Source organism: Chiloscyllium punctatum, chromosome 12, assembly GCF_047496795.1.
Source record: "Chiloscyllium punctatum isolate Juve2018m chromosome 12, sChiPun1.3, whole genome shotgun sequence".
NCBI lineage: Eukaryota > Metazoa > Chordata > Chondrichthyes > Orectolobiformes > Hemiscylliidae > Chiloscyllium > Chiloscyllium punctatum.
Genome location: NC_092750.1, coordinates 2,206,289 through 2,232,092, shown reverse-complemented (window position 1 = coordinate 2,232,092; position 25,804 = coordinate 2,206,289). Strand labels below are relative to the sequence as shown.

At 45.2% G+C, this 25,804-nt stretch overlaps 1 protein-coding gene across 2 annotated transcripts in view; it reads left to right on the top strand.

Moving 5' to 3' along the window:
* lamb2 (laminin, beta 2 (laminin S)) overlaps positions 1 to 25,804 on the top strand; it is a 212,105-nt gene that overhangs the window by 98,380 nt on the left and 87,921 nt on the right. For both annotated transcript variants that reach the window (XM_072581737.1, XM_072581738.1), the window contains exon 12: positions 25,085 to 25,164. In XM_072581737.1, the coding sequence (XP_072437838.1) occupies positions 25,085 to 25,164 (80 nt within the window). The remainder of the gene's footprint in view (positions 1 to 25,084; positions 25,165 to 25,804) is intronic.

The window sequence follows — 25,804 nt, the reverse complement described above, 5'->3', positions numbered from 1 at the left end:
AACGTGTCTGTGTGTGTATCTATCTCTGTGTGAGTGTGTGTGATTGTGTCTGTGTGTGTATCTATCTCTGTGTGTGAGTGTGAGTGAACGTGTCTGTGTGAGTATCTATCTCTGTGTGAGAGTGTGAGTGATTGTGTTTGTGTGTGTATCTTTCTCTGTGTGAGAGTGTGAGTGAACATGTCTGTGTGTGTATCTATCTCTGTGTGAGAGTGTGAGTGAACGTGTCTGTGTGTGTATCTATCTCTGTGTGAGAGTGTGAGTGAACGTGTCTGTGTGTGTATCTATCTCTGTGTGAGAGTGTGAGTGAACGTGTCTGTGTGTGTATCTATCTCTGTGTTAGAGTGTGAGTGAACGTGTCTGTGTGTGTATCTATCTCTGTGTGAGAATGTGAGTGAACGTGTCTGTGTGTGTATCTATCTCTGTGTGTCAGTGTGAGTGAACGTGTCTGTGTGAGTATCTATCTCTGTGTGAGAGTGTGAGTGAACGTGTCTGTGTGTGTATCTATCTCTGTGTGAGAGTGTGAGTGAACGTGTCTGTGTGTGTATCTATCTCTGTGTGAGAGTGTGAGTGAACGTATCTGTGTGAGTATCTATCTCTGTGTGAGAGTGTGAGTGAACGTGTCTGTGTGTGTATCGATCTCTGTGTGAGAGTGTGAGTGAACGTGTCTGTGTGAGTATCTATCTCTGTGTGAGAGTGTGAGTGAACGTGTCTGTGTGTGTATCTATCTCTGTGTGAGAGTGTGAGTGAACGTGTCTGTCTGTGTATCTATCTCTGTGTGAGAGTGTGAGTGAACGTGTCTGTGTGAGTATCTATCTCTGTGTGAGAGTGTGAGTGAACGTGTCTGTGTGTGTATCTATCTCTGTGTGTCAGTGTGAGTGAACGTGTCTGTGTGAGTATCTATCTCTGTGTGTGAGTGTGAGTGAACGTGTCTGTGTGTGTATCTATCTCTGTGTGAGAGCGTGAGTGAACGTGTCTGTGTGTGTATCTATCTCTGTGTGAGAGTGTGAGTGAACGTGTCTGTGTGTGTATCTATCTCTGTGTGTGAGTGTGAGTGAACGTGTCTGTGTGTGTATCTATCTCTGTGTGAGAGTGTGAGTGAACGTGTCTGTGTGTGTATCTATCTCTGTGTGAGAGTGTGAGTGAACGTGTCTGTGTGTGTATCTATCTCTGTGTGAGAGTGTGAGTGAACGTGTCTGTGTGAGTATCTATCTCTGTGTGTGAGTGTGAGTGAACGTGTCTGTGTGAGTATCTATCTCTGTGTGAGAGTGTGAGTGATTGTGTTTGTGTGTGTATCTATCTCTGTGTGAGTGTGTGTGATTGTGTCTGTGTGTGTATCTATCTCTGTGTGAGAGTGTGAGTGATTGTGTCTGTGTGAGTATCTATCTCTGTGTGAGTGTGAGTGAACGTGTCTGTGTGTGTATCTATCTGTGTGAGTGTGAGTGAACGTGTCTGTGTGTGTATCTATCTCTGTGTGAGTGTGAGTGAACGTGTCTGTGTGAGTATCTATCTCTGTGTGAGAGTGTGAGTGATTGTGTCTGTGTGTGTATCTATCTCTGTGTGAGAGTGTGAGTGAACGTGTCTGTGTGAGTATCTATCTCTGTGTGAGAGTGTGAGTGATTGTGTCTGCGTGTGTATCTATCTCTGTGTGAGAGTGTGAGTGAACGTGTCTGTGTATGTATCTATCTCTGTGTGTTAGTGTGAGTGAACGTGTCTGTGTGTGTATCTATCTCTGTGTGAGAGTGTGAGTGAACGTGTCTGTGTGTGTATCTATCTCTGTGTGAGAGTGTGAGTGAACGTGTCTGTGTGTGTATCTATCTCTGTGTGAGAGTGTGAGTGAACGTGTCTGTGTGAGTATCTATCTCTGTGTGAGAGTGTGAGTGAACGTGTCTGTGTGAGTATCTATCTCTGTGTGAGACTGTGAGTGAACGTCTGTGTGTGTATCTATCTCTGTGTGAGAGTGTGAGTGAACGTGTCTGTGTGTGTATCTATCTCTGTGTGAGAGTGTGAGTGAACGTGTCTGTGTGTGTATCTATCTCTGTGTGAGAGTGTGAGTGAACGTGTCTGTGTGTGTATCTATCTCTGTGTGAGAGTGTGAGTGAACGTGTCTGTGTGAGTATCTATCTCTGTGTGAGACTGTGAGTGAACGTCTGTGTGTGTATCTATCTCTGTGTGAGAGTGTGAGTGAACGTGTCTGTGTGTGTATCTATCTCTGTGTGAGAGTGTGAGTGAACGTGTCTGTGTGAGTATCTATCTCTGTGTGTGAGTGTGAGTGAACGTGTCTGTGTGTGTATCTATCTCTGTGTGAGTGTGAGTGAACGTGTCTGTGTGTGTATCTATCTCTGTGTGAGTGTGTGTGATTGTGTCTGTGTGTGTATCTATCTCTGTGTGTGAGTGTGAGTGAACGTGTCTGTGTGAGTATCTATCTCTGTGTGAGAGTGTGAGTGATTGTGTTTGTGTGTGTATCTTTCTCTGTGTGAGAGTGTGAGTGAACATGTCTGTGTGTGTATCTATCTCTGTGTGAGAGTGTGAGTGAACGTGTCTGTGTGTGTATCTATCTCTGTGTGAGAGTGTGAGTGAACGTGTCTGTGTGTGTATCTATCTCTGTGTGAGAGTGTGAGTGAACGTGTCTGTGTGTGTATCTATCTCTGTGTTAGAGTGTGAGTGAACGTGTCTGTGTGTGTATCTATCTCTGTGTGAGAATGTGAGTGAACGTGTCTGTGTGTGTATCTATCTCTGTGTGTCAGTGTGAGTGAACGTGTCTGTGTGAGTATCTATCTCTGTGTGAGAGTGTGAGTGAACGTGTCTGTGTGTGTATCTATCTCTGTGTGAGAGTGTGAGTGAACGTGTCTGTGTGTGTATCTATCTCTGTGTGAGAGTGTGAGTGAACGTATCTGTGTGAGTATCTATCTCTGTGTGAGAGTGTGAGTGAACGTGTCTGTGTGTGTATCGATCTCTGTGTGAGAGTGTGAGTGAACGTGTCTGTGTGAGTATCTATCTCTGTGTGAGAGTGTGAGTGAACGTGTCTGTGTGTGTATCTATCTCTGTGTGAGAGTGTGAGTGAACGTGTCTGTCTGTGTATCTATCTCTGTGTGAGAGTGTGAGTGAACGTGTCTGTGTGAGTATCTATCTCTGTGTGAGAGTGTGAGTGAACGTGTCTGTGTGTGTATCTATCTCTGTGTGTCAGTGTGAGTGAACGTGTCTGTGTGAGTATCTATCTCTGTGTGAGAGTGTGAGTGAACGTGTCTGTGTGTGTATCTATCTCTGTGTGAGAGTGTGAGTGAACCTGTCTGTGTGTGTAGCTATCTCTGTTTGAGAGTGTGAGTGAACGTGTCTGTGTGTGTATCTATCTCTGTGTGAGAGTGTGAGTGAACGTGTCTGTGTGTGTATCTATCAATGTGTGAGAGTGTGAGTGAACGTGTCTGTGTGTGTATCTATCTCTGTGTGTGAGTGTGAGTGAACGTGTCTGTGTGTGTATCTATCTCTGTGTGAGAGTGTGAGTGAACGTGTCTGTGTGTGTATCTATCTCTGTGTGAGAGTGTGAGTGAACGTGTCTGTGTATGTATCTATCTCTGTGTGTGAGTGTGAGTGAACGTGTCTGTGTGTGTATCTATCTCTGTGTGAGAGTGTGAGTGATTGTGTTTGTGTGTGTATCTTTCTCTGTGTGAGAGTGTGAGTGAACGTGTCTGTGTGTGTATCTATCTCTGTGTGAGAGTGTGAGTGAACGTGTCTGTGTGAGTATCTATCTCCGTGTGAGAGTGTGAGTGAACGTGTCTGTGTGTGTACCTATCTCTGTGTGAGTGTGAGTGAACGTATCTGTGTGAGAGTGTGAGTGAACGTGTCTGTGTGAGTATCTATCTCTGTGTGTGAGTGTGAGTGAATGTGTCTGTGTGTGTATCTATCTATGTGTGAGAATGTGAGTGAACGTGTCTGTGTGAGTATGTATCTCCGTGTGAGTGTGAGTGAATGTGTCTGTGTGTGTATCTATCTCTGTGTGAGAGTGTGAGTGAACGTCTCTGTGTGAGTATCTATCTCTGTGTGTGAGTGTGAGTGAACGTGTCTGTGTGTGTATCTATCTCTGTGTGAGAGTGTGAGTGAACGTGTCTGTGTGAGTATCTATCTCTGTGTGTGAGTGTGAGTGAACGTTTCTGTGTGTGTATCTATCTCTGTGTGAGAGTGTGAGTGAACGTGTCTGTGTGTGTATCTATCTCTGTGTGAGAGTGTGAGTGAACGTGTCTGTGTGTGTATCTATCTCTGTGTGAGAGTGTGAGTGAACGTGTCTGTGTGAGTATCTCTCTCTGTGTGTGAGTGTGAGTGAACGTGTCTGTGTGTGTATCTATCTCTGTGTGAGAGCGTGAGTGAACGTGTCTGTGTGTGTATCTATCTCTGTGTGTGAGTGAACGTGTCTGTGTGTGTATCTATCTCTGTGTGAGAGCGTGAGTGAACGTGTCTGTGTGTGTATCTATCTCTGTGTGAGAGTGTGAGTGAACGTGTCTGTGTGTGTATCTATCTCTGTGTGTGAGTGTGAGTGAACGTGTCTGTGTGTGTATCTATCTCTGTGTGAGAGTGTGAGTGAACGTGTCTGTGTGTGTATCTATCTCTGTGTGAGAGTGTGAGTGAACGTGTCTGTGTGTGTATCTATCTCTGTGTGAGAGTGTGAGTGAACGTGTCTGTGTGAGTATCTATCTCTGTGTGTGAGTGTGAGTGAACGTGTCTGTGTGAGTATCTATCTCTGTGTGAGAGTGTGAGTGATTGTGTTTGTGTGTGTATCTATCTCTGTGTGAGTGTGTGTGATTGTGTCTGTGTGTGTATCTATCTCTGTGTGAGAGTGTGAGTGATTGTGTCTGTGTGAGTATCTATCTCTGTGTGAGTGTGAGTGAACGTGTCTGTGTGTGTATCTATCTGTGTGAGTGTGAGTGAACGTGTCTGTGTGTGTATCTATCTCTGTGTGAGAGTGTGAGTGAACGTGTCTGTGTGAGTATCTATCTCTGTGTGAGAGTGTGAGTGATTGTGTCTGTGTGTGTATCTATCTCTGTGTGAGAGTGTGAGTGAACGTGTCTGTGTGAGTATCTATCTCTGTGTGAGAGTGTGAGTGATTGTGTCTGCGTGTGTATCTATCTCTGTGTGAGAGTGTGAGTGAACGTGTCTGTGTATGTATCTATCTCTGTGTGTTAGTGTGAGTGAACGTGTCTGTGTGTGTATCTATCTCTGTGTGAGAGTGTGAGTGAACGTGTCTGTGTGTGTATCTATCTCTGTGTGAGAGTGTGAGTGAACGTGTCTGTGTGTGTATCTATCTCTGTGTGAGAGTGTGAGTGAACGTGTCTGTGTGAGTATCTATCTCTGTGTGAGAGTGTGAGTGAACGTGTCTGTGTGTGTATCTATCTCTGTGTGAGAGTGTGAGTGAACGTGTCTGTGTGAGTATCTATCTCTGTGTGAGACTGTGAGTGAACGTCTGTGTGAGTATCTATCTCTGTGTGAGAGTGTGAGTGAACATGTCTGTGTGTGTATCTATCTCTGTGTGAGAGTGTGAGTGAACGTGTCTGTGTGAGTATCTATCTCTGTGTGTGAGTGTGAGTGAACGTGTCTGTGTGTGTATCTATCTCTGTGTGAGTGTGAGTGAACGTGTCTGTGTGTGTATCTATCTCTGTGTGAGTGTGTGTGATTGTGTCTGTGTGTGTATCTATCTCTGTGTGTGAGTGTGAGTGAACGTGTCTGTGTGAGTATCTATCTCTGTGTGAGAGTGTGAGTGATTGTGTTTGTGTGTGTATCTTTCTCTGTGTGAGAGTGTGAGTGAACATGTCTGTGTGTGTATCTATCTCTGTGTGAGAGTGTGAGTGAACGTGTCTGTGTGTGTATCTATCTCTGTGTGAGAGTGTGAGTGAACGTGTCTGTGTGTGTATCTATCTCTGTGTGAGAGTGTGAGTGAACGTGTCTGTGTGTGTATCTATCTCTGTGTTAGACTGTGAGTGAACGTGTCTGTGTGTGTATCTATCTCTGTGTGAGAATGTGAGTGAACGTGTCTGTGTGTGTATCTATCTCTGTGTGTCAGTGTGAGTGAACGTGTCTGTGTGAGTATCTATCTCTGTGTGAGAGTGTGAGTGAACGTGTCTGTGTGTGTATCTATCTCTGTGTGAGAGTGTGAGTGAACGTGTCTGTGTGAGTATCTATCTCTGTGTGAGAGTGTGAGTGAACGTGTCTGTGTGTGTATCGATCTCTGTGTGAGAGTGTGAGTGAACGTGTCTGTGTGAGTATCTATCTCTGTGTGAGAGTGTGAGTGAACGTGTCTGTGTGTGTATCTATCTCTGTGTGAGAGTGTGAGTGAACGTGTCTGTCTGTGTATCTATCTCTGTGTGAGAGTGTGAGTGAACGTGTCTGTGTGAGTATCTATCTCTGTGTGAGAGTGTGAGTGAACGTGTCTGTGTGTGTATCTATCTCTGTGTGTCAGTGTGAGTGAACGTGTCTGTGTGTGTATCTATCTCTGTGTGAGAGTGTGAGTGAACGTGTCTGTGTGTGTATCTATCTCTGTGTGAGAGTGTGAGTGAACATGTCTGTGTGTGTATCTATCTCTGTGTGAGAGTGTGAGTGAACGTGTCTGTGTGAGTATCTATCTCTGTGTGAGTGTGAGTGAACGTGTCTGTGTGAGTATCTATCTCTGTGTGAGAGTGTGAGTGAACGTGTCTGTGTGAGTATCTATCTCTGTGTGTCAGTGTGAGTGAACGTGTCTGTGTGAGAGTGTGAGTGAACGTGTCTGTGTGAGTATCTATCTCTGTGTGAGAGTGTGAGTGAACGTGTCTGTGTGAGTATCTATCTCTGTGTGAGGGTGTGAGTGATTGTGTCTGTGTGTGTATCTATCTCTGTGTGAGGGTGTGAGTGAACGTGTCTGTGTGTGTATCTATCTCTGTGTGAGAGTGTGAGTGAACGTGTCTGTGTGAGTATCTATCTCTGTGTGAGAGTGTGAGTGAACGTGTCTGTGTGTGTATCTATCTCTGTGTGTCAGTGTGAGTGAACGTGTCTGTGTGTGTATCTATCTCTGTGTGAGAGTGTGAGTGAACGTGTCTGTGTGAGTATCTATCTCTCTGTGTGAGAGTGTGAGTGAACGTGTCTGTGTGTGTATCTATCTCTGTGTGAGAGTGTGAGTGAACGTGTCTGTGTGTGTATCTATCTCTGTGTTAGAGTGTGAGTGAACGTGTCTGTGTGTGTATCTATCTCTGTGTGAGAATGTGAGTGAACGTGTCTGTGTGTGTATCTATCTCTGTGTGTCAGTGTGAGTGAACGTGTCTGTGTGAGTATCTATCTCTGTGTGAGAGTGTGAGTGAACGTGTCTGTGTGTGTATCTATCTCTGTGTGAGAGTGTGAGTGAACGTGTCTGTGTGAGTATCTATCTCTGTGTGAGAGTGTGAGTGAACGTGTCTGTGTGTGTATCGATCTCTGTGTGAGAGTGTGAGTGAACGTGTCTGTGTGAGTATCTATCTCTGTGTGAGAGTGTGAGTGAACGTGTCTGTGTGTGTATCTATCTCTGTGTGAGAGTGTGAGTGAACGTGTCTGTCTGTGTATCTATCTCTGTGTGAGAGTGTGAGTGAACGTGTCTGTGTGAGTATCTATCTCTGTGTGAGAGTGTGAGTGAACGTGTCTGTGTGTGTATCTATCTCTGTGTGTCAGTGTGAGTGAACGTGTCTGTGTGTGTATCTATCTCTGTGTGAGAGTGTGAGTGAACGTGTCTGTGTGTGTATCTATCTCTGTGTTAGAGTGTGAGTGAACGTGTCTGTGTGTGTATCTATCTCTGTGTGAGAGTGTGAGTGAACGTGTCTGTGTGAGTATCTATCTCTGTGTGAGAGTGTGAGTGAACGTGTCTGTGTGTGTATCTATCTCTGTGTGAGAGTGTGAGTGAACGTGTCTGTGTGTGTATCTATCTCTGTGTGAGAGTGTGAGTGAACCTGTCTGTGTGTGTATCTATCTCTGTGTGAGAGTGTGAGTGAACGTGTCTGTGTGTGTATCTATCAATGTGTGAGAGTGTGAGTGAACGTGTCTGTGTGTGTATCTATCTCTGTGTGTGAGTGTGAGTGAACGTGTCTGTGTGTGTATCTATCTCTGTGTGAGAGTGTGAGTGAACGTGTCTGTGTGTGTATCTATCTCTGTGTGAGAGTGTGAGTGAACGTGTCTGTGTATGTATCTATCTCTGTGTGTGAGTGTGAGTGAACGTGTCTGTGTGTGTTTCTATCTCTGTGTGAGAGTGTGAGTGATTGTGTTTGTGTGTGTATCTTTCTCTGTGTGAGAGTGTGAGTGAACGTGTCTGTGTGTGTATCTATCTCTGTGTGAGAGTGTGAGTGAACGTGTCTGTGTGAGTATCTATCTGTGTGAGAGTGTGAGTGAACGTGTCTGTGTGAGTATCTATCTCTGTGTGAGGGTGTGAGTGAACGTGTCTGTGTGAGTATCTATCTCCGTGTGAGAGTGTGAGTGAACGTGTCTGTGTGAGTATCTATCTCTGTGTGAGAGTGTGAGTGAACGTGTCTGTGTGAGTATCTATCTCTGTGTGAGGGTGTGAGTGATTGTTTCTGTGTGTGTATCTATCTCTGTGTGAGAGTGTGAGTGAACGTGTCTGTGTGTGTATCTATCTCTGTGTGAGAGTGTGAGTGAACGTGTCTGTGTGTGTATCTATCTCTCTGTGTGAGAGTGTGAGTGAACGTGTCTGTGTGAGTATCTATCTCTGTGTGTGAGTGTGAGTGAACGTGTCTGTGTGTGTATCTATCTCTGTGTGAGAGTGTGAGTGATTGTGTCTGTGTGTGTATCTATCTCTGTGTGAGGGTGTGAGTGATTGTGTCTGTGTGTGTGTATCTATCTCTGTGTGAGGGTGTGAGTGAACGTGTCTGTGTGTGTATCTATCTCTGTGTGAGAGTGTGAGTGAACGTGTCTGTGTGAGTATCTATCTCTGTGTGAGAGTGTGAGTGAACGTGTCTGTGTGTGTATCTATCTCTGTGTGTCAGTGTGAGTGAACGTGTCTGTGTGTGTATCTATCTCTGTGTGTCAGTGTGAGTGAACGTGTCTGTGTGAGTATCTATCTCTGTGTGAGAGTGTGAGTGAACGTGTCTGTGTGTGTATCTATCTCTCTGTGTGAGAGTGTGAGTGAACGTGTCTGTGTGTGTATCTATCTCTGTGTGAGAGTGTGAGTGAACGTGTCTGTGTGTGTATCTATCTCTGTGTTAGAGTGTGAGTGAACGTGTCTGTGTGTGTATCTATCTCTGTGTGAGAATGTGAGTGAACGTGTCTGTGTGTGTATCTATCTCTGTGTGTCAGTGTGAGTGAACGTGTCTGTGTGAGTATCTATCTCTGTGTGAGAGTGTGAGTGAACGTGTCTGTGTGTGTATCTATCTCTGTGTGAGAGTGTGAGTGAACGTGTCTGTGTGAGTATCTATCTCTGTGTGAGAGTGTGAGTGAACGTGTCTGTGTGTGTATCGATGTCTGTGTGAGAGTGTGAGTGAACGTGTCTGTGTGAGTATCTATCTCTGTGTGAGAGTGTGAGTGAACGTGTCTGTGTGTGTATCTATCTCTGTGTGAGAGTGTGAGTGAACGTGTCTGTCTGTGTATCTATCTCTGTGTGAGAGTGTGAGTGAACGTGTCTGTGTGAGTATCTATCTCTGTGTGAGAGTGTGAGTGAACGTGTCTGTGTGTGTATCTATCTCTGTGTGTCAGTGTGAGTGAACGTGTCTGTGTGTGTATCTATCTCTGTGTGAGAGTGTGAGTGAACGTGTCTGTGTGTGTATCTATCTCTGTGTGAGAGTGTGAGTGAACGTGTCTGTGTGTGTATCTATCTCTGTGTGAGAGTGTGAGTGAACGTGTCTGTGTGAGTATCTATCTCTGTGTGAGAGTGTGAGGGAACGTGTCTGTGTGTGTATCTATCTCTGTGTGAGAGTGTGAGTGAACGTGTCTGTGTGTGTATCTATCTCTGTGTGAGAGTGTGAGTGAACCTGTCTGTGTGTGTATCTATCTCTGTGTGAGAGTGTGAGTGAACGTGTCTGTGTGTGTATCTATCAATGTGTGAGAGTGTGAGTGAACGTGTCTGTGTGTGTATCTATCTCTGTGTGAGAGTGTGAGTGAACGTGTCTGTGTGTGTATCTATCTCTGTGTGAGAGTGTGAGTGAACGTGTCTGTGTATGTATCTATCTCTGTGTGTGAGTGTGAGTGAACGTGTCTGTGTGTGTTTCTATCTCTGTGTGAGAGTGTGAGTGATTGTGTTTGTGTGTGTATCTTTCTCTGTGTGAGAGTGTGAGTGAACGTGTCTGTGTGTGTATCTATCTTGTGTGAGAGTGTGAGTGAACGTGTCTGTGTGAGTATCTATCTGTGTGAGAGTGTGAGTGAACGTGTCTGTGTGAGTATCTATCTCTGTGTGAGGGTGTGAGTGAACGTGTCTGTGTGAGTATCTATCTCCGTGTGAGAGTGTGAGTGAACGTGTCTGTGTGAGTATCTATCTCTGTGTGAGAGTGTGAGTGAACGTGTCTGTGTGAGTATCTATCTCTGTGTGAGGGTGTGAGTGATTGTTTCTGTGTGTGTATCTATCTCTGTGTGAGAGTGTGAGTGAACGTGTCTGTGTGTGTATCTATCTCTGTGTGAGAGTGTGAGTGAACGTGTCTGTGTGTGTATCTATCTCTCTGTGTGAGAGTGTGAGTGAACGTGTCTGTGTGAGTATCTATCTCTGTGTGTGAGTGTGAGTGAACGTGTCTGTGTGTGTATCTATCTCTGTGTGAGAGTGTGAGTGATTGTGTCTGTGTGTGTATCTATCTCTGTGTGTGAGTGTGAGTGAACGTGTCTGTGTGTGTATCTATCTCTGTGTGTGAGTGTAAGTGAACGTGTCTGTGTGTGTATCTATCTCTGTGTGAGAGTGTGAGTGAACGTGTCTGTGTGTATCTATCTCTGTGTGAGTTTGAGTGAACGTGTCTGTGTGTGTGTCTATCTCTGTGTGTGAGTGTGAGTGAACGTGTCTGTGTGTGTATCTATCTCTCTGTGAGAGTGTGAGAGAACGTGTCTGTGTGAGTATCTATCTCTGTGTGAGAGCGTGAGTGAACGTGTCTGTGTGAGTATCTATCTCTGTGTGAGAGTGTGAGTGAACGTGTCTGTGTGTGTATCTATCTCTGTGTGTCAGTGTGAGTGAACGTGTCTGTGTGTGTATCTATCTCTGTGTGTCAGTGTGAGTGAACGTGTCTGTGTGAGTATCTATCTCTGTGTGAGAGTGTGAGTGAACGTGTCTGTGTGTGTATCTATCTCTCTGTGTGAGAGTGTGAGTGAACGTGTCTGTGTGTGTATCTATCTCTGTGTGAGAGTGTGAGTGAACGTGTCTGTGTGTGTATCTATCTCTGTGTTAGAGTGTGAGTGAACGTGTCTGTGTGTGTATCTATCTCTGTGTGAGAATGTGAGTGAACGTGTCTGTGTGTGTATCTATCTCTGTGTGTCAGTGTGAGTGAACGTGTCTGTGTGAGTATCTATCTCTGTGTGAGAGTGTGAGTGAACGTGTCTGTGTGTGTATCTATCTCTGTGTGAGAGTGTGAGTGAACGTATCTGTGTGAGTATCTATCTCTGTGTGAGAGTGTGAGTGAACGTGTCTGTGTGTGTATCGATCTCTGTGTGAGAGTGTGAGTGAACGTGTCTGTGTGAGTATCTATCTCTGTGTGAGAGTGTGAGTGAACGTGTCTGTCTGTGTATCTATCTCTGTGTGAGAGTGTGAGTGAACGTGTCTGTGTGAGTATCTATCTCTGTGTGAGAGTGTGAGTGAACGTGTCTGTGTGTGTATCTATCTCTGTGTGTCAGTGTGAGTGAACGTGACTGTGTGAGTATCTATCTCTGTGTGAGAGTGTGAGTGAACGTGTCTGTGTGTGTATCTATCTCTGTGTGAGAGTGTGAGTGAACCTGTCTGTGTGTGTATCTATCTCTGTGTGAGAGTGTGAGTGAACGTGTCTGTGTGTGTATCTATCTCTGTGTGAGAGTGTGAGTGAACCTGTCTGTGTGTGTATCTATCTCTGTGTGAGAGTGTGAGTGAACGTGTCTGTGTGTGTATCTATCAATGTGTGAGAGTGTGAGTGAACGTGTCTGTGTGTGTATCTATCTCTGTGTGTGAGTGTGAGTGAACGTGTCTGTGTGTGTATCTATCTCTGTGTGAGAGTGTGAGTGAACGTGTCTGTGTGTGTATCTATCTCTGTGTGAGAGTGTGAGTGAACGTGTCTGTGTATGTATCTATCTCTGTGTGTGAGTGTGAGTGAACGTGTCTGTGTGTGTATCTATCTCTGTGTGAGAGTGTGAGTGATTGTGTTTGTGTGTGTATCTTTCTCTGTGTGAGAGTGTGAGTGAACGTGTCTGTGTGTGTATCTATCTCTGTGTGAGAGTGTGAGTGAACGTGTCTGTGTGAGTATCTATCTCCGTGTGAGAGTGTGAGTGAACGTGTCTGTGTGTGTACCTATCTCTGTGTGAGTGTGAGTGAACGTATCTGTGTGAGAGTGTGAGTGAACGTGTCTGTGTGAGTATCTATCTCTGTGTGTGAGTGTGAGTGAACGTGTCTGTGTGTGTATCTATCTATGTGTGAGAATGTGAGTGAACGTGTCTGTGTGAGTATGTATCTCCGTGTGAGTGTGAGTGAATGTGTCTGTGTGTGTATCTATCTCTGTGTGAGAGTGTGAGTGAACGTCTCTGTGTGAGTATCTATCTCTGTGTGTGAGTGTGAGTGAACGTGTCTGTGTGTGTATCTATCTCTGTGTGAGAGTGTGAGTGAACGTTTCTGTGTGTGTATCTATCTCTGTGTGAGAGTGTGAGTGAACGTGTCTGTGTGTGTATCTATCTCTGTGTGAGAGTGTGAGTGAACGTGTCTGTGTGTGTATCTATCTCTGTGTGAGAGTGTGAGTGAACGTGTCTGTGTGAGTATCTATCTCTGTGTGTGAGTGTGAGTGAACGTGTCTGTGTGTGTATCTATCTCTGTGTGAGAGCGTGAGTGAACGTGTCTGTGTGTGTATCTATCTCTGTGTGTGAGTGTGAGTGAACGTGTCTGTGTGTGTATCTATCTCTGTGTGAGAGTGTGAGTGAACGTGTCTGTGTGTGTATCTATCTCTGTGTGAGAGTGTGAGTGAACGTGTCTGTGTGTGTATCTATCTCTGTGTGTGAGTGTGAGTGAACGTGTCTGTGTGTGTATCTATCTCTGTGTGAGAGTGTGAGTGAACGTGTCTGTGTGTGTATCTATCTCTGTGTGAGAGTGTGAGTGAACGTGTCTGTGTGAGTATCTATCTCTGTGTGTGAGTGTGAGTGAACGTGTCTGTGTGAGTATCTATCTCTGTGTGAGAGTGTGAGTGATTGTGTTTGTGTGTGTATCTATCTCTGTGTGAGTGTGTGTGATTGTGTCTGTGTGTGTATCTATCTCTGTGTGAGAGTGTGAGTGATTGTGTCTGTGTGAGTATCTATCTCTGTGTGAGTGTGAGTGAACGTGTCTGTGTGTGTATCTATCTGTGTGAGTGTGAGTGAACGTGTCTGTGTGTGTATCTATCTCTGTGTGAGAGTGTGAGTGAACGTGTCTGTGTGAGTATCTATCTCTGTGTGAGAGTGTGAGTGATTGTGTCTGTGTGTGTATCTATCTCTTTGTGAGAGTGTGAGTGAACGTGTCTGTGTGAGTATCTATCTCTGTGTGAGAGTGTGAGTGATTGTGTCTGCGTGTGTATCTATCTCTGTGTGAGAGTGTGAGTGAACGTGTCTGTGTATGTATCTATCTCTGTGTGTTAGTGTGAGTGAACGTGTCTGTGTGTGTATCTATCTCTGTGTGAGAGTGTGAGTAAACGTGTCTGTGTGTGTATCTATCTCTGTGTGAGAGTGTGAGTGAACGTGTCTGTGTGTGTATCTATCTCTGTGTGAGAGTGTGAGTGAACGTGTCTGTGTGAGTATCTATCTCTGTGTGAGAGTGTGAGTGAACGTGTCTGTGTGTGTATCTATCTCTGTGTGAGAGTGTGAGTGAACGTGTCTGTGTGAGTATCTATCTCTGTGTGAGAGTGTGAGTGAACGTCTGTGTGTGTATCTATCTCTGTGTGAGAGTGTGAGTGAACGTGTCTGTGTGTGTATCTATCTCTGTGTGAGAGTGTGAGTGAACGTGTCTGTGTGAGTATCTATCTCTGTGTGTGAGTGTGAGTGAACGTGTCTGTGTGTGTATCTATCTCTGTGTGAGTGTGAGTGAACGTGTCTGTGTGTGTATCTATCTCTGTGTGAGTGTGTGTGATTGTGTCTGTGTGTGTATCTATCTCTGTGTGTGAGTGTGAGTGAACGTGTCTGTGTGAGTATCTATCTCTGTGTGAGAGTGTGAGTGATTGTGTTTGTGTGTGTATCTTTCTCTGTGTGAGAGTGTGAGTGAACATGTCTGTGTGTGTATCTATCTCTGTGTGAGAGTGTGAGTGAACGTGTCTGTGTGAGTATCTATCTCTGTGTGAGAGTGTGAGTGATTGTGTTTGTGTGTGTATCTTTCTCTGTGTGAGAGTGTGAGTGAACGTGTCTGTGTGTGTATCTATCTCTGTGTGAGAGTGTGAGTGAACGTGTCTGTGTGTGTATCTATCTCTGTGTGAGAGTGTGAGTGATTGTGTCTGTGTGAGTATCTATCTCTGTGTGAGTGTGAGTGAACGTGTCTGTGTGTGTATCTATCTCTGTGTGAGAGTGTGAGTCATTGTGTCTGTGTGTGTATCTATCTCTGTGTGAGAGTGTGAGTGAACGTGTCTGTGTGAGTATCTATCTCTGTGTGAGAGTGTGAGTGAACGTGTCTGTGTGTGTATCTATCTCTGTGTGAGAGTGTGAGTGAACGTGTCTGTGTGTGTATCTATCTCTGTGTGAGAGTGTGAGTGAACGTGTCTGTGTGTGTGTCTATCTCTGTGTGAGAGTGTGAGTGAACGTGTCTGTGTGTGTATCTATCTCTGTGTGAGAGTGTGAGTGAACGTGTCTGTGTGAGTATCTATCTCTGTGTGTGAGTGTGAGTGAACGTGTCTGTGTGTGTATCTATCTCTGTGTGAGAGTGTGAGTGAACGTGTCTGTGTGAGTATCTATCTCTGTGTGAGAGTGTGAGTGAACGTGTCTGTGTGTGAGTGTGCGTGAACGTGTCTGTGTGAGTATGTATCTCTGTGTGAGAATGTGAGTGAACGTGTCTGTGTGAGTATCTATCTCTGTATGAGAGTGTGAGTGAACGTGTCTGTGTGTGTATCTATCTCTGTGTGAGAGTGTGAGTGAACGTGTCTGTGTGAGTCTCTATCTCTGTGTGAGTGTGAGTGAACGTGTCTGTGTGAGTATCTATCTCTGTGTGAGAGTGTGAGTGAACGTGTCTGTGTGTGTATCTATCTCTGTGTGAGAGTGTGAGTGAACGTGTCTGTGTGTGTATCTATCTCTGTGTGAGAGTGTGAGTGAACGTGTCTGTGAGTATCTATCTCTGAGAGTGTGAGTGAACGTGTCTGTGTGTGTATCTATCTCTGTGTGAGAGTGTGAGTGAACGTGTCTGTGTGAGTGTCTATCTCTGTGTGAGAGTGTGAGTGAACGTGTCTGTGTTTGTATCTATCTCTGTGTGAGTGTGAGTGAACGTATCTGTGTGTGTATCTATCTCTGTGTGAGAGTGTGAGTGAACGTGTCTGTGTGAGTAGCTATCTCTGTGTGAGAGTGTGAGTGAACGTGTCTGTGTGTGTATCTATCTCTGTGTGAGAGTGTGAGTGAACGTGTCTGTGTGAGTATCTATCTCTGTGTGTGAGCGTGAGTAAACGTGTCTGTGTGTGTGTCTATCTCTGTGTGAGAGTGTGAGTGATTGTGTCTGTGTGTGTATCTATCTCTGTGTGAGAGTGTGAGTGAACGTGTCTGTGTGAGTATCTATCTCTGTGTGAGAGTGTGAGTGAACGTGTCTGTGTGTGTATCTATCTCTGTGTGAGAGTGTGAGTGAATGTGTCTGTGTGTGTATCTATCTCTGTGTGAGAGTGTGAGTGAACGTGTCTGTGTGTGTGTCTATCTCTGTGTGAGAGTGTGAGTGAACGTGTCTGTGTGTGTATCTATCTCTGTGTGAGAGTGTGAGTTAACGTGTCTGTGTGAGTATGTATCTCTGTGTGAGAATGTGGGTGAATGTGTCTGTGTGAGTATCTATCTCTGTGTGAGAGTGTGAGTGAACGTGTCTGTGTGAGTATCTATCTCTGTGTGAGAGTGTGAGTGAACGTGTCTGTGTGTGTATCTATCTCTGTGTGAGAGTGTGAGTGAACGTGTCTGTGTGAGTATCTATCTCGGTGTGAGAGTGTGAGTGAACGTGTCTGTGTGAGTATCTATCTCTGTGTGAGAGTGTGAGTGAACGTGTCTGTGTGTGTATCTATCTCTGTGTGAGAGTGTGAGTGAACGTGTCTGTGTGAGTATCTATCTCTGTGTGAGAGTGTGAGTGTACGTGTCTGTGTGTGTATCTATCTCTGTGTGAGAGTGTGAGTGAACGTGTCTGTGTGAGTATCTATCTCTGTGTGAGAGTGTGAGTGAACGTGTCTGTGTGTGTATCGATCTCTGTGTGAGTGTGAGTGAACGTGTCTGTGTGAGTATCTATCTCTGTGTGAGAGTGTGAGTGAACGTGTCTGTGTGTGTATCTATCTCTGTGTGAGAGTGTGAGTGAACGTGTCTGTGTGTGTATCTATCTCTGTGTGAGAGTGTGAGTGAACGTGTCTGTGTGAGTATCTATCTCGGTGTGAGAGTGTGAGTGAACGTGTCTGTGTGAGTATCTATCTCGGTGTGAGAGTGTGAGTGAACGTGTCTGTGTGAGTATCTATCTCTGTGTGAGAGTGTGAGTGAACGTGTCTGTGTGAGTATCTATCTCTGTGTGAGAGTGTGAGTGAACGTGTCTGTGTGTGTATCGATCTCTGTGTGAGTGTGAGTGAACGTGTCTGTGTGAGTATCTATCTCTGTGTGAGAGTGTGAGTGAACGTGTCTGTGTGTGTATCTATCTCTGTGTGAGAGTGTGAGTGAACGTGTCTGTGTGTGTATCTATCTCTGTGTGAGAGTGTGAGTGAACGTGTCTGTGTGAGTATCTATCTCTGTGTGAGAGTGTGAGTGAACGTGTCTGTGTGTGTATCTATCTCTGTGTGTCAGTGTGAGTGAACGTGTCTGTGTGAGTATCTATCTCTGTGTGTGAGTGTGAGTGAACGTGTCTGTGTGTGTATCTATCTCTGTGTGAGAATGTGAGTGAACGTGTCTGTGTGTGTATCTATCTCTGTGTGAGTGTGAGTGAACGTGTCTGTGTGAGTATCTATCTCTGTGTGAGAGTGTGAGTGAACGTGTCTGTGTGTGTATCTATCTCTGTGTGAGAGTGTGAGTGAACGTGTCTGTGTGAGTATCTATCTCTGTGTGAGAGTGTGAGTGAACGTGTCTGTGTGAGTATCTATCTCTGTGTGAGAGTGTGAGTGAACGTGTCTGTGTGAGTATCTATCTCTGTGTGAGAGTGTGAGTGAACGTGTCTGTGTGTGTATCTATCTCTGTGTGAGAGTGTGTGTGAACGTGTCTGTGTGTGTATCTATCTCTGTGTGAGAGTGTGAGTGAACGTGTCTGTGTGAGTATCTATCTCTGTGTGAGAGTGTGTGTGAACGTGTCTGTGTGAGTATCTATCTCTGTGTGAGAGTGTGTGTGAACGTGTCTGTGTGTGTATCTATCTCTGTGTGAGAGTGTGAGTGAACGTGTCTGTGTGAGTATCTATCTCTGTGTGTGAGTGTGAGTGAACGTGTCTGTGTGTGTATCTATCTCTGTGTGAGTGTGAGTGAACGTGTCTGTGTGAGAGTGTGAGTGAAGGTGTCTGTGTGAGTATCTATCTCTGTGTGAGAGTGTGAGTGAACGTGTCTGTGTGTGTATCTATCTCTGTGTGAGTGTGAGTGAACGTGTCTGTGTGTGAGTGTGAGTGAACGTGTCTGTGTGAGTATGTATCTCTGTGTGAGAATGTGAGTGAACGTGTCTGTGTGAGTATCTATCTCTGTGTGAGAGTGTGAGTGAACGTGTCTGTGTGTGTATCTATCTCTGTGTGAGAGTGTGAGTGAACGTGTCTGTGTGAGTATCTATCTCTGTGTGAGAGTGTGAGTGAACGTGTCTGTGTGTGTATCGATCTCTGTGTGAGTGTGAGTGAACGTGTCTGTGTGAGTATCTATCTCTGTGTGAGAGTGTGAGTGAACGTGTCTGTGTGTGTATCGATCTCTGTGTGAGAGTGTGAGTGAACGTGTCTGTGTGTGTATCTATCTCTGTGTGAGAGTGTGAGTGAACGTGTCTGTGTGAGTATCTATCTCTGTGTGAGAGTGTGAGTGAACGTGTCTGTGTGTGTATCTATCTCTGTGTGTCAGTGTGAGTGAACGTGTCTGTGTGAGTATCTATCTCTGTGTGAGAGTGTGAGTGAACGTGTCTGTGTGTGTATCTATCTCTGTGTGAGAATGTGAGTGAACGTGTCTGTGTGTGTATCTATCTCTGTGTGAGAGTGTGAGTGAACGTGTCTGTGTGTGTATCTATCTCTGTGTGTGAGTGTGAGTGAACGTGTCTGTGTGTGTATCTATCTCTGTGTGAGAGTGTGAGTGAACGTGTCTGTGTGTGTATCTATCTCTGTGTGTGAGTGTGAGTGAACGTGTCTGTGTGTGTGTCTATCTCTGTGTGAGAGTGTGAGTGAACGTGTCTGTGTGAGTATCTATCTCTGTGTGAGAGTGTGAGTGAACGTGTCTGTGTGAGTATCTATCTCTGTGTGAGAGTGTGAATGAACCTGTCTGTGTGAGTATCTATCTCTCTGTGTGTGAGTGTGAGTGAACGTGTCTGTGTGTGTATCTATCTCTGTGTGAGAGTGTGAGTGAACGTGTCTTTGTGTGTATCTATCTCTGTGTCAGAGTGTGAGTGAACGTGTCTGTGTGTGTGTCTATCTCTGTGTGAGAGTGTGAGTGAACGTGTCTGTGTGAGTATCTATCTCTGTGTGAGAGTGTGAGTGAACGTGTCTGTGTGTGTATCTATCTCTGTGTGAGAGTGTGAGTGAACGTGTCTGTGTGAGTATCTATCTCTGTGTGAGAGTGTGAGTGAACGTGTCTGTGTGAGTATCTATCTCTCTGTGTGTGAGTGTGAGTGAACGTGTCTGTGTGTGTATCTATCTCTGTGTGAGAGTGTGAGTGAACGTGTCTTTGTGTGTATCTATCTCTGTGTCAGAGTGTGAGTGAACGTGTCTGTGTGTGTATCTATCTCTGTGTGAGAGTGTGAGTGATTGTGTCTGTGTGTGTATCTATCTCTGTGTGTGCGTGTGAGTGAACGTGTCTGTGTGAGTATCTATCTCTGTGTGAGAGTGTGAGTGAACGTGTCTGTGTGAGTATCTATCTCTGTGTGAGAGTGTGAGTGAACGTGTCTGTCTGTGTATCTATCTCTGTGTGAGAGTGTGAGTGAACGTGTCTGTGTGTGTATCTATCTATGTGTGAGAGTGTGAGTGAACGTGTCTGTGTGTGTATCTATCTCTGTGTGAGAATGTGAGTGAACGTGTCTGTGTGTGTATCTATCTATGTGTGTGCGTGTGAGTGAACGTGTCTGTGTGAGTATCTATCTCTGTGTGAGAGTGTGAGTGAACGTGTTTGTCTGTGTATCTATCTCTGTGTGAGAGTGTGTGTGAACGTGTCTGTGTGTGTATCTATCTCTGTGTGAGAGTGTGAGTGAACGTGTCTGTGTGAGTATCTATCTCTGTGTGAGAGTGTGAGTGAACGTGTTTGTCTGTGTATCTATCTCTGTGTGAGAGTGTGTGTGAACGTGTCTGTGTGTGTATCTATCTCTGTGTGAGAGTGTGAGTGAACGTGTCTGTGTGAGTATCTATTTCTGTGTGAGAGTGTGAGTGAACGTGTCTGTCTGTGTATCTATCTCTGTGTGAGAGTGAGTGAACGTGTCTGTGTGTGTATCTATCTATGTGTGAGAGTGTGAGTGAACGTGTCTGCGTGTGTATCTATCTCTGTGTGAGAGTGTGTGTGGACGTGTCTGTGTGTGTATCTATCTCTGTGTGTGAGTGTGAGTGAACGTGTCTGTGTGTGTATCTATCTCTGTGTGTGAGTGTGAGTGAACGTGTCTGTGTGTGTATCTATCTCTGTGTGTGTGTGAGTGAACGTGTCTGCGTGAGTATCTAGCTCTGTGTGTGAGTGTGAGTGAACGTGTCTGTGTGTGTATCTATCTCTGTGTGTGAGTGTGAGTGAACGTGTCTGTGTGTGTATCTATCTCTGTGTGTGAGTGTGAGTGAACGTGTCTGCTTGAGTATCTATCTCTGTGTGTGAGTGTGAGTGAACGTGTCTGTGTGTGTATCTATCTCTGTGTGAGAGTGTGAGTGAACGTGTCTGTCTGTGTATCTATCTCTGTGTGAGAGTGTGAGTGAACGTGTCTGTGTGTGTATCTATCTATGTGTGAGTGTGAGTGAACGTGTCTGCGTGTGTATCTATCTCTGTGTGAGAGTGTGTGTGAACGTGTCTGTGTGTGTATCTATCTCTGTGTGTGAGTGTGAGTGAACGTGTCTGTGTGTGTATCTATCTCTGTGTGTGAGTGTGAGTGAACGTGTCTGTGTGTGTATCTATCTCTGTGTGTGAGTGTGAGTGAACGTGTCTGCGTGAGTATCTATCTCTGTGTGTGAGTGTGAGTGAACGTGTCTGTGTGTGTATCTATCTCTGTGTGTGAGTGTGAGTGAACGTGTCTGTGTGAGTATCTATCTCTGTGTGGGAGTGTGAGTGATTGTGTTTGTCTGTGTATCTTTCTCTGTGTGAGAGTGCGAGTGAACGTGTCTGTGTGTGTATCTATCTATGTGAGAGTGTGAGTGAACGTGTCAGTGTGTGTATCTATCTCTGTGTGAGAGTGAGTGAACGTGTCTGTGTGAGTATCTATCTCTGTGTGTGAGTGTGAGTGAACGTGTCTGTGTGAGTATCTATCTCTGTGTGAGAGTGTGAGTGAACGTGTCTGTGTGTGTATCTATCTCTGTGTGAGAGTGTGAGTGAACGTGTCTGTGTGAGTATCTATCTCTGTGTGAGAGTGTGAGTGAACGTGTCTGTGTGTGTATCTATCTCTGTGTGAGAGTGTGAGTGAACGTGTCTGTGTGTGTATCTATCTCTGTGTGAGAGTGTGAGTGAACGTGTCTGTGTGTGTATCTATCTCTCTGTGAGAGTGTGAGTGAACGTGTCTGTGTGTGTATCTATCTCTGTGTGAGAGTGTGAGTGAACGTGTCTGTGTGTGTATCTATCTCTGTGTGTGAGTGTGAGTGAACGTGTCTGTGTGTGTATCTATCTCTGTGTGAGTGTGAGTGAACGTGTCTGTGTGTGTATCTATCTCTGTGTGAGAGTGTGAGTGAACGTGTCTGCGTGTGTATCTATCTCTGTGTGAGTGTGTGAGTGAACGTGTCTGTGTGAGTATATATCTCTGTGTGAGAGTGTGAGTGAAAGTGTCTGTGTGTGTATCTATCTCTGTGTGTGAGTGTGAGTGGACGTGTCTGTGTGTGTATCTATCTGTGTGAGAGTGTGAGTGAACGTGTCTGTGTGTGTATCTATCTCTGTGTGAGAGTGTGAGTGAACGTGTCTGTGTGTGTATCTATCTGTGTGAGAGTGTGAGTGAACGTGTCTGTGTGTGTATCTATCTCTGTGTGAGAGTGTGAGTGAACGTGTCTGTGTGTGTATCTATCTGTGTGAGAGTGTGAGTGAACGTGTCTGTGTGTGTATCTATCTCTGTGTGAGAGTGTGAGTGAACGTGTCTGTGTGTGTATCTATCTCTGTGTGTGAGTGTGAGTGGACGTGTCTGTGTGTGTATCTATCTCTGTGTGAGAGTGTGAGTGAACGTGTCTGTGTGTGTATCTATCTCTGTGTGAGAGTGTGAGTGAACGTGTCTGTGTGTGTATCTATCTCTGTGTGTGAGTGTGAGTGGACGTGTCTGTGTGTGTATCTATCTCTGTGTGAGAGTGTGAGTGAACGTGTCTGTGTGTGTATCTATCTATGTGTGAGTGTGTGAGTGAACGTGTCTGTGTGAGAGTGTGAGTGAACGTGTCTGTGTGTGTATCTATCTCTGTGTGAGAGTGTGAGTGAACGTGTCTGTGTGTGTATCTATCTCTGTGTGAGAGTGTGAGTGAACGTGTCTGTGTGTGTATCTATCTCTGTGTGTGAGTGTGAGTGAACGTGTCTGTGTGAGTATCTATCTCTGTGTGAGAGTGTGAGTGAACGTGTCTGTGTGAGTATCTATCTCTGTGTGAGAGTGTGTGTGAACGTGTCTGTGTGTGTATCTATCTCTGTGTGTGAGTGTGAGTGAACGTGTCTGTGTCTGTATCTATCTCTGTGTGAGAGTGTGAGTGATTGTGTCTGTGTGTGTATCTATCTCTGTGTGAGAGTGTGAGTGAACGTGTCTGTGTGTGTATCTATCTCTGTGTGAGTGTGAGTGAACGTGTCTGTGTGTGTATCTATCTCTGTGTGAGAGTGTGAGTGAACGTGTCTTTGTGAGTATCTATCTCTGTGTGAGAGTGTGAGTGAACGTGTCTGTGTGTGTATCTATCTCTGTGTGTGAGTGTGAGTGAACGTGTCTGTGTGAGTATCTATCTCTGTGTGAGAGTGTGAGTGAACGTGTCTGTGTGAGTATCTATCTCTGTGTGAGAGTGTGTGTGAACGTGTCTGTGTGTGTATCTATCTCTGTGTGTGAGTGTGAGTGAACGTGTCTGTGTCTGTATCTATCTCTGTGTGAGAGTGTGAGTGATTGTGTCTGTGTGTGTATCTATCTCTGTGTGAGAGTGTGAGTGAACGTGTCTGTGTGTGTATCTATCTCTGTGTGAGTGTGAGTGAACGTGTCTGTGTGTGTATCTATCTCTGTGTGAGTGTGTGAGTGAACGTGTCTGTGTGAGTATCTATCTCTGTGTGAGAGTGTGAGTGAACGTGTCTGTGTGTGTATCTATCTCTGTGTGAGAGTGCTGGTGAACGTGTCTGTGTGAGTATCTATCTCTGTGTGTGAGTGTGAGTGAACGTGTCTGTGTGTGTATCTATCTCTGTGTGAGTGTGTGCGTGAACGTGTCTGTGTGTGTATCTATCTCTGTGTGAGAGTGTGAGTGAACGTGTCTGTGTGAGTATCTATCTCTGTGTGAGAGTGTGAGTGAACGTGTCTGTGTGTGTATCTATCTCTGTGTGAGAGTGTGAGTGAACGTGTCTGTGTGTGTATCTATCTCTGTGTGAGTGTGTGAGTGAACGTGTCTGTGTGAGTATCTATCTCTGTGTGTGAGTGTGAGTGAACGTGTCTGTGCGAGTATCTATCTCTGTGTGAGAGTGTGAGTGAACGTGTCTGTGTGTGTATCTATCTCTGTGTGAGTGTGTGAGTGAACGTGTCTGTGTGAGTATCTATCTCTGTGTGTGAGTGTGAGTGAACGTGTGTGTGTGTGTATCTATCTCTGTGTGAGAGTGTGAGTGAACGTGTCTGTGTGTGTATCTATCTCTGTGTGTGAGTGTGAGTGGACGTGTCTGTGTGTGTATCTATCTCTGTGTGAGAGTGTGAGTGGACGTGTCTGTGTGTGTATCTATCTCTGTGTGAGAGTGTGAGTGAACGTGTCTGTGTGTGTATCTATCTCTGTGTGAGAGTGTGAGTGAACGTGTCTGTGTGTGTATCTATCTCTGTGTGTGAGTGTGAGTGAACGTGTCTGTGTGTGTATCTATCTATGTGTGAGAGTGTGAGTGAACGTGTCTGTGTGAGAGTGTGAGTGAACGTGTCTGTGTGAGTATCTATCTCTGTGAGAGTGTGAGTGAACGTGTCTGTGTGAGTATCTATCTCTGTGTGAGAGTGTGAGTGAACGTGTCTGTGTGAGTATCTATCTCTGTGTGTGAGTGTGAGTGAACGTGTCTGTGTGAGTATCTATCTCTGTGTGTGAGTGTGAGTGAACGTGTCTGTGTGTGTATCTATCTCTGTGTGAGAGTGTGAGTGAACGTGTCTGTGTGTGTATCTATCTCTGTGTGAGTGTGTGAGTGAACGTGTCTGTGTGAGTATCTATCTCTGTGTGTGAGTGTGAGTGAACGTGTCTGTGCGAGTATCTATCTCTGTGTGAGAGTGTGAGTGAACGTGTCTGTGTGTGTATCTATCTCTGTGTGAGTGTGTGAGTGAACGTGTCTGTGTGAGTATCTATCTCTGTGTGTGAGTGTGAGTGAACGTGTGTGTGTGTGTATCTATCTCTGTGTGAGAGTGTGAGTGAACGTGTCTGTGTGAGTATCTATCTCTGTGTGAGAGTGTGAGTGAACGTGTCTGTGTGTGTATCTATCTCTGTGTGAGAGTGTGAGTGAACGTGTCTGTGTGAGTATCTATCTCTGTGTGTGAATGTGAGTGAACGTGTCTGTGTGAGTATCTATCTCTGTGTGAGAGTGTGAGTGAACGTGTCTGTGTGTGTATCTATCTCTGTGTGAGAGTGTGAGTGAACGTGTCTGTGTGTGTATCTATCTCTGTGTGAGAGTGTGAGTGAACGTGTCTGTGTGTGTATCTATCTCTGTGTGAGAGTGTGAGTGAACGTGTCTGTGTGTGTATCTATCTCTGTGTGAGAGTGTGAGTGAACGTGTCTGTGTGTGTATCTATCTCTGTGTGAGAGTGTGAGTGAACGTGTCTGTGTGTGTATCTATCTCTGTGTGAGAGTGTGAGTGAACGTGTCTGTGTGTGTATCTATCTCTGTGTGTGAGTGTGAGTGGACGTGTCTGTGTGTGTATCTATCTCTGTGTGAGAGTGTGAGTGAACGTGTCTGTGTGTGTATCTATCTCTGTGTGAGAGTGTGAGTGAACGTGTCTGTGTGTGTATCTATCTCTGTGTGAGAGTGTGAGTGAACGTGTCTGTGTGTGTATCTATCTCTGTGAGAGTGTGAGTGAACGTGTCTGTGTGCGTATCTATCTCTGTGTGAGAGTGTGAGTGAACGTGTCTGTGTGTGTATCTATCTCTCTGTGAGAGTGTGAGTGAACGTGTCTGTGTGTGTATCTATCTCTGTGTGAGAGTGTGAGTGAACGTGTCTGTGTGTGTATCTATCTCTGTGTGAGAGTGTGAATGAACGTGTCTGTGTGAGTTTGATGAGTTTGGTACCTGTATCAGTTGGATGATGTCAGGATGATGTTCTGATCTTGTACAGAGTGAACACTGGGCATTGAGCCATGACCTCAACGGCTGTCGAGCCTGTGACTGTGATGTGGGAGGTGCATATGACAATCTGTAAGTAGACAATTCATTCACACTTAAGATTCCTGAATGAATGGGAATTTGCTTTTGAACTGAGGGTGTGACTGGGATTGAGGAGAGAATTGGACTTCTGCAGAGAGGTGAGGGACAGTTAAAATTTGGACAGTTAAAACAAAAACTGAAATGACTGGTAAGTGTCAACAGGTCTGGCTGCATCTGTGGAGAGAAATCAGAGTTAACCTTTCGGGTGTAATGACCCTTTCCAAGAACTGACACGTTCATATTTGGTTTTCTGAGACATGAGGAGTTTCAGTGTGTTTTTCATTTGCAGAAACCACCGTGTGATTGTGTTGCTGGGAATGGAGCAAGTTCCTCAGTGCAACAGACCAAATCAAACTCTTGAGACCAGTACAGAGCAGGTTACAGACACAAAAACACAAGGCCTATGAGCAGCAGGAATCCTAACGCACCATTTAGTATCAAAAGGTGGGGCAGTGGAAAGTGCAGCAAGTCCAGTCTCATCCAAGGAGCAGGAGAGGTGACGTTTTACGCATAAGCCCAATGACCAATGCTGACCTGTTACCTCAGTTCCATTTTCACGCCTTATCCTTATATTCCTGAGTTATTTTGTGCCTATTCCTTCTGAATATCTTCATCACCTAAGCCTGCATGG